The sequence below is a fragment of the Prinia subflava genome, assembly GCF_021018805.1.
Source record: "Prinia subflava isolate CZ2003 ecotype Zambia chromosome W unlocalized genomic scaffold, Cam_Psub_1.2 scaffold_39_NEW, whole genome shotgun sequence".
In the NCBI taxonomy this organism is placed as follows: Eukaryota; Metazoa; Chordata; class Aves; order Passeriformes; family Cisticolidae; genus Prinia; species Prinia subflava.
The window spans coordinates 1,724,121-1,737,322 of record NW_026960613.1 but is presented as its reverse complement, the minus strand read 5'-3'; the positions used below and the strand labels follow the sequence as shown (position 1 = coordinate 1,737,322).

Sequence of the window (13,202 nt, the reverse complement as noted above, 5' to 3'; positions counted from 1 at the left end):
AATATTGTTAATTCCCCTCAGGGAAATGTTCTGCTGCTGCTCTAGATGTCCTGGCTAATGTATTTCGTGATGAACTTCTGCCACACATCTTGCCCCTTTTGAAGGAATTGCTTTTCCATCCCGAATGGGTAGTTAAAGAATCTGGTATCCTTGTTCTTGGAGCAATTGCTGAAGGTAAGGTAACAGTTACTGAATCAGTTTACTTAATTTTTATTGGTTCTAAAGTAGTTCTGGGATCCCTTCTAGGTGAATTTACTTGTGCAAGCAAGTATACATCCTTAGCTGGGTTTTTTTTTAGTGATTAATCTCTGCATCTAGTTGATGACTGCAGTTACTTGTTTAATTTTTCATTTTCAAATTTGTGCATTTTTGGAGGCTTAAATAACTTAGATAATGTCTTTTATTCCTCCCTTTCTTAACTCTGCAGCATATATTTATTGGTCTCTCATGACATACTACCTTGATTTAATACAACAGGAATATTTGCATTTCATTCAGTGTTTTCAGAAATGGAGAAGACAAGTCCCATGACTTCAGTGCCCTGAACTGCTTTTTGTGGATGGGTCTCTGATTTAAATGTGTTAACTTCCATTTCTTTGTATTTACTCATAGTCTTGGCTTTTTGCCTGTATTTCCATTATCTCTGTCCATTTTGCATATTGAAGGAATATGTTTGCGTCCATGCCTGGATTGTCTATTTTTTCCGACAGTGCCTAGTGAACATATATTTTCTTTGTTGCTAGAAAGCATTTTTGTTGGTTTTGATTTCAAGTCAAGTAAAGTAAAAGTTAGTACTTCTTGCGAATCTCAGTGTATTACTGCCCTTGCTGACTCAAAGTATGCAGCTTTTATATGCAGCTTTTATTGCTGGTCAGCATTTGTGTTATATTAGGAGAAAACAAGAAAAGTAATTTTTTTAAGAAATCTTTTTTAATGATATGATGATTAGTTATCAAGGCCTAATCTTTCTCTGCTTGTTGTCTTGGTCACTCTGAGTAGACTGGCATAAGACTTCCAAGCTTTGTAAACCAATTTTATTTGGATGTTCTTGTTATACTCCCTTTAATAAAGCAGAATTTATGGGGATTGGGGAAGCACTGAAGTAGAAATGTAGTTGGAATGAATGTCAATTCGATTGAGGATTTTAATTACTGTTTATGGTGTTTCTTTTTAGGACTTAACATAAATTAGGTAGACTTGCTTTGTATATTGGTAAAATGTATTACTACATGATAGAGGAAGAAAATATTTATCCCTTCTAGGAAATAACAAAAAGCTCTATTATGTTTTCTAATTCTCATACTGTAATAGCTTTATTTTTCCTTCTAGGCTGCATGCAGGGTATGATTCCATATCTTCCTGAGCTGATCCCTCACCTTATTCAGTGCCTCTCTAATAAAAAGGCTCTTGTACGCTCCATCACTTGCTGGACTCTTAGTCGCTATGCACACTGGGTAGTTAGTCAACCCCCAGACACATACTTGAAGCCATTAATGACTGAGTTGCTAAAGCGCATTCTGGATAGCAACAAGAGAGTACAAGAAGCTGCCTGCAGGTGAGCCAAAGCTTAAACAAAAAATACTATCCATGACACTGCTTTTTCATGAGAAAATATTTTAATGCCTTAATTGATTATTCTATAACTCTGTTTCTAGCTCTTAATGTATTTTTTTCCTTTAAAATTGGGATGGGTTTGGCTTCTTCTGAAATCATCGCAACTGAGTTGTGGCAAAACAAAACCAGATAATTTGTCTTTCTCTTGTCCAGTTTGTTTTTAGAATATATGAAAAACAAACTAAACAATCTATTGCAGTAAAAGAAATGATCTGTATGTCACACCTACTTATTTTCAATATTTGAAATTTCATTGAACAGGAATCTGGCTTTTATAGGCCTATGAGCAAGGTCAATACTGGAAAACTATCCTTTCATTGTATTAGCAATGTTTATATTTAGCTCAGGATTACCAAAAAATTTGGGTTACAACTATTTCAAGGGATATTCCCTTTCTCTTGAAAGGAGATCCTTGGAGGTAAGATTCCCTTCTGTCCCTTGTCTGCCGATATTAAAAAAAAAAAAAAAAAAGAATGGACTCACCATTAATGGAATGGGTATTCCACTTGTGCAGAAAGTTCAGCAAATAAAGCTTTTACATGTCAGTTTGTGTAGGGCAGGAGTACACAGCAGACTGCCAAGAAAGTTTCTTCATAAAGCAGAATTAGATCTGTAACATGTATACATAAAAGGTTTTTACCAGAATATTTTTAAATTTTGCTCATCACAGTTTAAGAGCTGAATCTTTGTGTTCAATCAAAATAGATTGAGTTTGTCTCAATAATACCATTCATACCTTGGATGAATTGAAAGACAATAAAGTTCTATGTTTAAACAGGAATGGGTAGTGTGGGGCATTTTGGGGTGGTCTTATTTTGTTTTTTCAAGATACTGACTGACTTATTTGGGGTGGGATTTTTTGTCATTCAGTGCCTTTGCTACTCTAGAAGAGGAGGCTTGTACAGAGCTTGTTCCTTATCTTGCATATATACTTGACACTTTGGTCTTCGCATTTGGTAAATACCAGCATAAAAACCTGCTCATTCTTTATGATGCTATAGGAACTCTAGCAGATTCTGTAGGACATCATCTAAATAAACCTGTGAGTATACCTTATGTTCTGTAGAAACACTCATCATATACTGAAAAACTGGTTGAGTGGTTTTTGTAGTGTGCTTTATGTTTTAAAACAAAAATGCTGGATTCAGTAATAATATTTACATGTAATATACATATACTATGTAATTTTCACACTACACAAATATTCCCCATTTTGAATAAATAATTTTGTGTTTCGTGGCTTGCAAAATGTGCTTCTTGTTATTGTGACTTTTTTTCCTTACTCAGAATTTTTCAGCTCAAAGGAGATATATATATATATCTCAATATAGATATTAAATGGGACTTTAAAGAAATTGGTGGAATGTGTGTGCTAATTTCTAATGACTTTGTTGTTTGTAACCACTTTCAGTATAGCTAAACTATTCTGAGTGTCTTTCCAATGCATTGAAGCACATCATCATTAGAAATTGCTTTATCTGAGAGCATGATGGATGTGCATTTTATATCTAAAACCACAGAATCCTTTGAGTAAAGCACAGAGAGCACAGGCAAGTGTAGTGGGGTTTTTGTCGTGTACATGTTCATTAATAGGATATACATACATGTCACATGCATCTTATGATGGCTGTTGAAATTTGGTTTATTTCTCTGTAGTGCTTCACATGACATAGACAAACTAGAATAAAACAATTTGAGTTGTTGCCATGGCATTTTACTTGCCAATCAAGACTCCACACTGTCTAAGGACATCTTTTCCAATCTTTTTCTGGCTCTGGCCAGCTTGACTTTTGACAGCACCAGGAGGAAGCTAAATGGGAGCTCCTGGTAATGGTGGGACTTCTTCAGCCACTTAGAATATTGTATCTTTGGACATAGCATTAGCTTGGCAGCATCTGTTGCCTCTTTGGATACTTTCTGGGAACAACAGTACCACAGGGATGCCTTGCTTAATGGATGAGTAATTGAATGAGGAAGAGGTTTCAGGAACTTCTGGGGATAGGGTTGTAGCATTGGGGCAATGGAAGATGATTGAGAAAAGCAGGTGGCAGATGCACAGCCAGATTGCATTGCTGGTAAAAACATTTTCTGTAGCCCGAGTCAATCCTATAGATACGTAACAACCCAGGCAGCTATTAAAAGTTGCTAGACTAAAGCCAAACCTGGAGGAAAAGATTTGTTTTGCAAAGGTACTTATGTGCCTCAGCAAAAAATATTAAGACATAAATTTTAAGTTCTAATATTCAACTACTTCTACATATTTCAACAATGGTTGAATTACAGTATATATTTTTTTTCCTGAAAAAGTAGAACATATAAACTTTCTACCTTTGAAATAAACTAGTATGCAGTTGAGTGCTTCAGTAGCTGATGCATTTTCATCTTAAACAGGAATATATTCAGATGCTAATGCCTCCATTAATCCAGAAGTGGAACATGTTGAAGGATGAAGATAAAGATCTCTTCCCTTTATTAGAGGTAAATGTTAAAGTTTGAATATGTGTCTTTTGGGAGTTGCCTGTTTTACTAAGATGTTCCTGCTAGGAAGTGTGACTAAATGCTGTAAATGTTAGGTATTTCCCATTATGGAGAAAATATTATGACAATAGTGAGAAATTTTTTTAACTGAGGAAATGTTATTAAGTTTAGCAGAAATCTTTTAGATTTTTTCCCCTGCCATTCGTGAGTGTTTTCTTTGGGATTCTTTGTTTTAAAAAAATTATTCCATCCCTGTTGTCTTTTCTTCCTGCTTTCCCTTCATCCCTTCATGTAAACAATTACCAAAGGTAATTGGTATGAACCAGACAATGTAGTCTGTTCTCTGTACTTTCGAAGTGTGAAGCAGGAAAACACTTCTAGAGAAATTAGTTTAATAACTCTTGGGTAAAGTTAAGGCTTGTACATTGCCAGCATAGTGAAGTTTAGTGTAAATGCTAGCTGAATTATAGTAACTGTCTTCATATGAACTGCCTTGGCACCTCAAAGAAGATGCTGCTCCTGAGAAATTTTCTCAACTGATATACATAGGAGACAGTAACAATTAGCTGAGGGTTGCCTTGGCTCAGCTAATCAGTACTACCCTTTCCTGGTTGTTTTTACCTAAACAGTTACTTGTGGGTATCCTTAAAATGCTTTTAATTTACTTCACACAAGTAAAGGGTACTTGGGGGAGGTAAAGAAAGTTAGTGTCTCTCTCGCTTTTTTTCCCCTTCTTTATTTTATTCCAGTGCTTGTCTTCAGTTGCTACTGCCTTGCAGTCTGGATTTCTTCCGTACTGTGAGCCTGTGTACCAGCGTTGTGTAAATCTGGTGCAGAAGACTCTTGCACAAGCCATGGTATTTTTCTATTGCTATTCCAGTGTTTTCAGAATATCTCCTTAAACCAATATATTAACTATGTAAAGTTAGGGGTTTCCAGGGAGATTTGCAGTATTAAGTATTGAATATTTAAATAAGGCTGCAGTTCTGAATCTTGTTTGTTTTTACTTTTAAGCATGCCCCTGAGAAAATCTAATACTCATTCTGAAAATGCATAATTATTTGTTGCAGTTGCACAATGCTCAGCCAGACCAATATGAGGCTCCAGATAAAGATTTCATGATTGTAGCTCTTGATTTACTCAGTGGTTTAGCTGAAGGACTTGGAGGCAACATTGAACAGCTAGTGGCTTGCAGCAATATCCTGACACTAATGTACCAATGTATGCAGGTGAGATGAGCAATCTGTTTAATCCAAGAATTTTCTTTCTAAAGAGAATCAGAAACACTTCTAGAAATATCAGGGGTTTTTTCTTTCTCTCTTCAGGATAAAATGCCTGAGGTACGGCAGAGTTCTTTTGCACTGTTAGGTGATCTGACAAAGGCGTGTTTTCAGCATGTTAAGCCTTGCATCGGTATGTTTATTTTACATATTAAATAATTGTTTTACAAACTGGTAGGAGGCTGGTTTAGCCATTGTTAAGTTCCATTTTCTGTAGGTTACCTTGTCATGGTGTTGTAGTTTTTAGTTTTCCTTTATCAGCAAGGGTCTGTAGTCTTTTCTCCTTTAAACTGTGTTTAAGACGTGTTGTTCTTTTTGTAGACAGTGCAAAAGTTCATTTTGTTGCTTGATTTTTATAATGTAGCATGCTTCCTGTTTTGCTGGAATACGGCAAAACAGATGTACTTAGGCTTCAGTTAGAACAGTTGCTTTGTAGGTTTTTTGCTCTATCAGAATCTATGAATGCTTGGATAGGCTTGGAATTTAAATGTTAGTGAAATATTAGTCACAAAGATAGATTATAACATCTGTCATTTTAATCAAGGCTGGGATTTGCTTTCTAGGCTTCATTGGTTTTGGCTGTTGGGGTATTTGGGGGGGCTTGGTGTTGTGTTAGATGTTTTTTTGGTTTTGTTGCTGAACGGGCTGGTTTTTTTGGGGAGAGGTGTTAGGTAATTATTTTTTTTAGCACAGCTGAATACATAGCTGTCCAGGTGTGCTTTTCTTTCCATACTCCTGGGAAGGGAAAAAAAAGGTTTCTAGAGTTACATAAATGTAAAATCTATTAGAAATACTTTTAAATCATAGTTTGAAAAGATTTGCATTGATCTGCTTAGGTTGCATCATCTAGATTAATCTGATATATAGCAAAAACACAGCTCTTGTTAATTCAAGTGTAATGCTTTACAAGAATTTAAATACGCTTACATGATTTTTTTTAAACTCCCTCTCCTTGTGATCTTACAGTAATGGAACAAGATGGTTGTATTGTGTGATGAGATTTTAAAATGTTGTTCTTTCTAGCTGATTTCATGCCCATTTTGGGAACAAACCTAAACCCTGAATTCATTTCTGTGTGTAACAATGCCACCTGGGCAATTGGAGAAATCTCCATCCAAATGGGTAAGATTTTTTTTTTCTTTGAATATTTGCATATGTAGAATGGTTTGTTTGGGTTGTGGATTTTTTTTTTTTAATTTCTAGTGATGTTTTCATGTTGAAAATTTAAATTCAGTTTTGCATTCTTGTCTTTGACAGTAAGTTCGATGTACCAGATCTAATTAGATTATGTATATTAATGGTCATTTTCTTCTGAATGGTTTTTTTTGGCTGTTTCAGGTATAGAGATGAAGCATTATATTCCAATGGTGTTGCACCAGCTTGTAGAAATAATTAACAGACCCAACACACCAAAGACATTGTTAGAGAACACAGGTATCCAAAAACTGAATAATTTATGGTGAAGGGAATTAATTTTTTTTCTACAATGATTTAAAAAAATGGAATGGAACTTGTTTTGTTGCTATATATTTGGGGTTTGTAAGCAAAAACAACTGTTTTGCAGAAACTTACAAGTCTCAGTCTTGCAGAAAAACATCTATCATATATCTAGATTATTAAAGTTATTGCTTTCTCACCTTTATAGCATTTTATATTTATTTATAATCTATTTAAGTATTTTTCCAATTTTATTTATGTGTACAATGACAGATGTATGCAGTAACACTTAAAGACTTAGTAGCTTTACACTGATTTTAATATATGCATGTCCTTTCATGTGTACTGTATGTATATGTCTAGTGTTCGAAGCAAATGTAATTTGCATATTGTCATGGGTTAGCACTGGCCAGATGTTAGTGCACCCATGAATATATGTTTTTTCTCTAACAACTCCTGTGGGATGTGATCAGGAACAGAGCAGAGCAGGCTTAAATCTTGAAAACAAAAAAAAACCCACCAAAACTTTATTCATTACATAAGAACAGGGACAAAGATACTCTTAAACACACACAGAGACAGAAATAAAAACTTCTTAGAACATTTCTTCTCCCAGTTTCTACCTCCCCACCCATCACTTTTCACAGACCAACCTTTGGGTTTTAAATCAAACAATCACCACTCAAAAAACTAATCTTCAATTCAGCAAGGGAGAGAGGAGTCTCTCTCGCACTACAGACTGTTCTTCAGAAAACACGGGTCCACCCCTTATGTGTTTCCATGTCACCTATAGCACCGCCCGGAGAAGTCTGCTAAGGTGACACTCTCTTTTTCCTATGTCCAGCGCTCTTACTGCTGTCCACAGGCTGAAAACTGCATACAGGGCTCTTTTAAGGATACTTGCATGCCGAGCTCTCCCCTTTTTACCCAGGGGCCAGGGTTCCAGGAGCAGGTCTGCCCTGAGGGCAGAGGGTGCCACCTCACCCTCCCCCTCTCTTCTCTGCTCGCTACTCACTTCAAGTGCCAGTCACTGTAGCAAAAGCAAGGGCAGCTGTATCCACCCAAAAATGCAGTTTATGTTCAAAAGAGACTCAAGTTCAGTCCATGGCTGACATTATGCAAGAGAATTCCAGCTCAGAAGGCTACTCCTCTCATTCTTCCATCGAATTCCTTCCAATCATGCTTTATCATCTCGGTCCCAGGCCGCTTCCCTCTCTCCGAAAACCACCAGTCATGAGAATCAATGGCTAAGAAAAGTTTCTTTCTGCCAAGCAAGGGTTAACAGTTTCTTCTCGGCAGGGTGCAGGCTGAGGCACTCCCAGGCTCCGCAAACCCCCACGTGGCTGGGCAACTTCTCCCGGAGTTTGGGGGGGAGGAGGGGGTGAGCACACACAGCAGGCACTTCCACAGTTTTCCACCCCTCCATCCTGGACGGGGCAGCTCAGTTCCAGTCCTGTCCCTTCTCTTCTCCCCCCCCCGGGGCTCCGGCTTACCTGAGCCGACCACGTGTTTCCCCTCCCCCACCCAGCCTCGTGGCTGGGTGGGGAAAGAAGCCTCACACGTCTCTCTGCTGAAACCGGGATCTGAAAAAGAGGCCGAGCCCCCCAGACTCCTGCTTTTAACTCTTTGTGTCCTCAGAGGCGTGTCCAAACCTCTGAGTGACCAACCCAGGTGCCAGCAGAAAAGCTGATCACTGATTGGACTGCCCACATCCCCCTGGAAAAATTCACCTCCCCCCCCAACCACGACACATATATATAACAAATAATGAACTCTTTGAATTTACAACAATGCACTTTTTTAAAACATTAATTTGTAGTAATATGCACAAAAATCTAGATCTGCAATGGCAGTTTTACCACAACATAACTGAAATTATGTATTATTTCTATTACCTGGTCACTTAATAACAAATTTCTGAAAAGAAGTTTTAACAGTGGCATGTATGTTTCTATGTTCTGGCCAGCTGCTTTGCCTTCCAAATTGGAAGCAGTCCCCAAATGCCTTTCTGAGGCTTGGTTTTTTGCATTTATAGAGGGCACATTCTGGTATGAAAAGCACCTTCCATACTTCAGCAAAACTTTATTAATAATTTCACAGGTTTCAGGTTTACTATTTTACTCACTGAGAATCTTTTGACTTTTTTCTGTTTGAAAACTGTCTTGTAAGAAAAATGATAGCTTAGTGATTATACTGGACATAATTGAAAATGATGCAAATTCAGTGCTAGTTACATTTGGGCTTGAGCTAAGTATGAGAAAAAATGGGATTTCTTTCTATGCATATTTTTCCTTCAGTATTCTCCACACCCCATCCCTTCATTTAGTATGGAAGGTGAACTTGAAGGAAAAATTGCCTAGTTGTCTGGCATATTATAGGTACTGCTTTTTGAAAAGATAATTTTCATGCTAATTACTTGTTATGAAATGCACCATGGAATAGTGTAGCAATATAAATTTTCTTACCCCTTGCCCCCAACCCTCTTCATCTGCATTGATGGATATGTAATATCTGTATCTGAGAAACATCCAGTACCTAAAAGTTTGCTTCCATCACTGCTAGAGAATTTTTTTAGGCATCCAAACACTGACTTTTTTTTAGTATCTTAATAGTTACTTCAAATGCAGATACATATCTACAAATAAATGTAGAGTGTGGTGTAATTATAAGTTTGTTGTGGGATATTGTGCTATATGCCATTAGTATGCGCAAGAGTATTAATCTTTTCTACTGTAGGTTGTTATGTAATGAGTTATGAAAACACTTCTGTTATGGAAACATATGAGATCAACTTAAGTAAAACAGTTGCATAGAAAATAATAAGTACATGCCAAAATGTTAAGCTTTGACAGGAATTACTATTCCTCGAGCAGACTCTAGCTGTGAGAATTTACAGATACACCTTAAAAGTGCGCTTTTTATTTGAAAGTATCACTTCAAATGCACTTTTATGTTAGAACTGCTGAAAATTTGAAATCAAGTAATGTCTGGGCAAAATAGTACATTACCAGTGAGATGTAGCTTTCATAGAATGAGTACTTTTTGAATCTCTAGTGTATCCTACACTAAACTTTTATTGGAGAAAGCATGATCTGCTTTATTGCATGTTTCATGAAACTGTTCACAAATGCCTGTCAATTAGTGTTGCATAGTATGTCCCTTGAACATAGGTTTCTTTTCTCTGCTTCATATAAATCTGCTGGATTTTAGTATTATTCATGTATTTTGCTTCAAGTAATCCTGATGCATTATTTCCCACCTTCTCTTTTTTCTGAAGATTAATCTTTTGTGAGTTGAGCAAACACCATTAAAACACACTTGCATGATGATTATTATCTTCAGTCTGGCCCTCAGAATAAAGGACCACAATACCTAATCATTCAGAGAAGCAGTTTTACTCTTTTTTTTTTGTCTTTATGCTTTTGTATCAGAAGTCAGATTATTATACAACTTTTATGAGGAAGGTTTTCTGAACAGGAGGAGTATTTGAATTAAAAAATTAATTTTCTCCAGTCAGTTGCTATGAGCTAGCAACCAGTTTAATTTTTCCACAAGATTATGAAAAAAGCAAATATTTGGGTCTCTGAGAGTGTTTAATCTATTTAGTGTTTATTAGATAGACCACAATGTACTCTGTGTAAAAGTGTTTATAAATGTATTTTTACTGATAGTAGGCCTATTAAAATCTTGAATTCTAAATATTGAAAAAATAAAATATTTAGGACTACTCGATACTAAAACTGAAAATGGTTAATTCCTTTCTATCAATAGTATCCATAATAGTACTTTTTATTAAAAACTTTGAAGTGTATGGTAGGTAAATTTACTGTAAGAGGTGATTCTGAAGAGAGCAGAATGCTTACATCAGAAAGCCTTTGTATTTCAAATTGTGTTTTTTGGTGTTCTCTCATTTACTTCTTTAATTTTTCTTTTACCCTGGAGACTATACCATATATGTTGCTGCCTCTTATTCAAGGGGTTGTAATTAACAGCACCGGTGAAATCTTATGTTTACTATCATATACAGATTTTGTTGGCTTCTGTTTCTGAGTTATTTGTTGTTTTTTCTTTATTTTTTCTCCTCCCCCCTCATTTGCTCATGTCTTGGTTGGCGTTTGGTGGTGTATAACCGTGATTGCATTACCTTAGCAATAACAATTGGTCGTCTTGGTTACGTTTGTCCTCAAGAGGTGGCCCCCATGCTACAGCAGTTTATAAGACCCTGGTGTGTATTATTCAAAATTTTTTTAATTCATTTTTCTTCACTTTCTTTCTTTCCTTCTTTCTTTCTTTCTTTCTTCTATCTCACTTTTAGATATATTTTCAGTTGGTTACAAAATCTCAATCCTTAATCATTGCCAACCATGTGACTAATCTTGTCCTATCAGGTTTGTGAGTTTTTAGTAGCACTGTCATGTATTCTTTATGTTGTGGCTAACGACTAATTTATGCATGGGATAAGATTGTCACATGCTTGCGTGTTAAAGCTTGACTATGAAAGAGCATTTTAAAATCCACGAGAATGATAATACAATGCATGCAAATACTCTCAAATTTTAACTGTGCATTACTTTACTTGAAATCCAGTCTGAGGCTTGAATTGCTGTTAGGAATATATTTCTATACTTGTTATGTATAAAATAGCTTGCTTGCTGCTGTAAAGGTTAAATAATTGTTCTTTAAATGATATCTGACATAATTCATATTGCAATAGTATTATATGTTCTGCTTCTAATAATGATAGTTTCTATAATTATTTTATATATGTGTTTCTTTTGTATTTAATGGAATACAGGTCACACTTTCTAACTGTATATAGTGCAACAGGAAAGCAAGATTCTTTGGATGATACCTAATGGGAATATACTAGTAAATACTCTGTGCAATAAGTATCTTTCTAAGTGTTCAAAATAGTGTTTCAGATAATCTTATCAGTGTGACTTATTCCATCAAATGCTGTCATCTAATCCTGACTTGATTGAATGAAAAAGTAATAGAATTAGTTTTTCTCTACAACTTACTAGGTGCACTTCTCTGCGAAACATAAGAGACAACGAGGAAAAGGATTCAGCGTTCCGTGGGATATGTACCATGATCTCAGTAAACCCCAGTGGAGTAGTCCAAGTAAGATACATAAATAGATCTTAACTTCTTTTTTCTTTGCTCATGTGAAATTTAGTGAAAGCTGTATACGGAGTATGAAAAAATTTAGCTTGATGTAGATTCCCAGTACTATGTGCTGTAACTTCTTTTTAGGCATCAAAGAGACCAAAATGTTTATATTTCAGATTATACATATTATGATACTTCAGGATTTCTGCTTCAGTAATTATCACCTATGGAAAGGAAAAAATGACATTGTTAAATTCATTTTTTGTCTTTTACTTACAAGGAATATGTCAATAATGAACTTTAATTAACTGTATTTTGATACTTCTATCAGTCTTTTTTATGTTGATGATATGTATGAACATACAAGGCAAAAACTGACATACAGAAACCTATTTTTCAGATACAATCTAGGCTTTTAAAAAAAGAAACAGAACAAAAACATTTAACACTCCCTCATTCTTAAAACTTGGGCAGGGAAGATTCTCTTTCAACTTTGGATATATTGCTTAACTAGTCAATATGACAAGGAAGATGCATTTCTTTAAAATAAATTGTACATCTCAAGAATAGAAAATGATTTGCTCTTTAGTCTATGCAGCTCCAAGGCAAAGCTGTATGAAGGTAATATTTTCTAAGAAGAAAATAAAGGTGAATTTCCCCCTCCTCTGCCTGGAATCCTTCTCCCTGAAATGCAAGAATTGAACCTCTATCTTGTTTTGAATTTTTCAGTTCATTTCACTTATCCCCTATCTTGTACTTAGCATTTCCCTCTTCTACTGTCTGTTCTTTCACACAACTTAAACGGAGGGAGCAATTAAGGACTCTCTTCATTATCCCAGCTCTCCTTCTATGTAGTTGTTATCCTCAGTTCCTATCCAAAAACGTGCATTATCAACTTAATTGTTAAGACTGATGTTTTAATGGTATAGTAGGAGGCAATGCAAAATACTGATTTTGGGGTAGCTTTAGTTTTGAACATGTACACATTCTGCGTATCCCAGAAACAACTTCTAGCTCTGCTTAAAAAATACAACAGCTTTTTTCCCAACTGAAAATGCACAAGAGTAAGTTGCAAGTGTGATCCTGAGTTTGTTGATTGTTATTAAGATGATTGGTTCTCAAACTTGTAATGTGTACTGAAAGAATTAGATAAGTGTGGTGTGGGAGGGGAAGTGTTTGTTTGTTGATTTGGGGTGTTTTTAACTGTGATTCGATTTAATAAAAAATCATATTAAACAAAAGTATTCCTACACTCAGCTATTTTTATTTCCATATACTTAA

At 35.7% G+C, this 13,202-nt stretch overlaps 1 protein-coding gene across 1 annotated transcript in view; it reads left to right on the top strand.

The window, feature by feature from the left end:
• The window catches only part of LOC134565212 (transportin-1-like), a 105,765-nt gene that overhangs the window by 74,639 nt on the left and 17,924 nt on the right, over positions 1–13,202 (top strand). Inside the window, exons 12-22 of the mRNA XM_063424698.1 lie at positions 22–174; positions 1,330–1,555; positions 2,485–2,656; positions 4,006–4,092; positions 4,842–4,949; positions 5,163–5,321; positions 5,418–5,505; positions 6,396–6,494; positions 6,711–6,806; positions 10,959–11,034; positions 11,834–11,933. Of these exons, the coding sequence (XP_063280768.1) occupies positions 22–174; positions 1,330–1,555; positions 2,485–2,656; positions 4,006–4,092; positions 4,842–4,949; positions 5,163–5,321; positions 5,418–5,505; positions 6,396–6,494; positions 6,711–6,806; positions 10,959–11,034; positions 11,834–11,933 (1,364 nt within the window). The remainder of the gene's footprint in view (positions 1–21; positions 175–1,329; positions 1,556–2,484; positions 2,657–4,005; positions 4,093–4,841; positions 4,950–5,162; positions 5,322–5,417; positions 5,506–6,395; positions 6,495–6,710; positions 6,807–10,958; positions 11,035–11,833; positions 11,934–13,202) is intronic.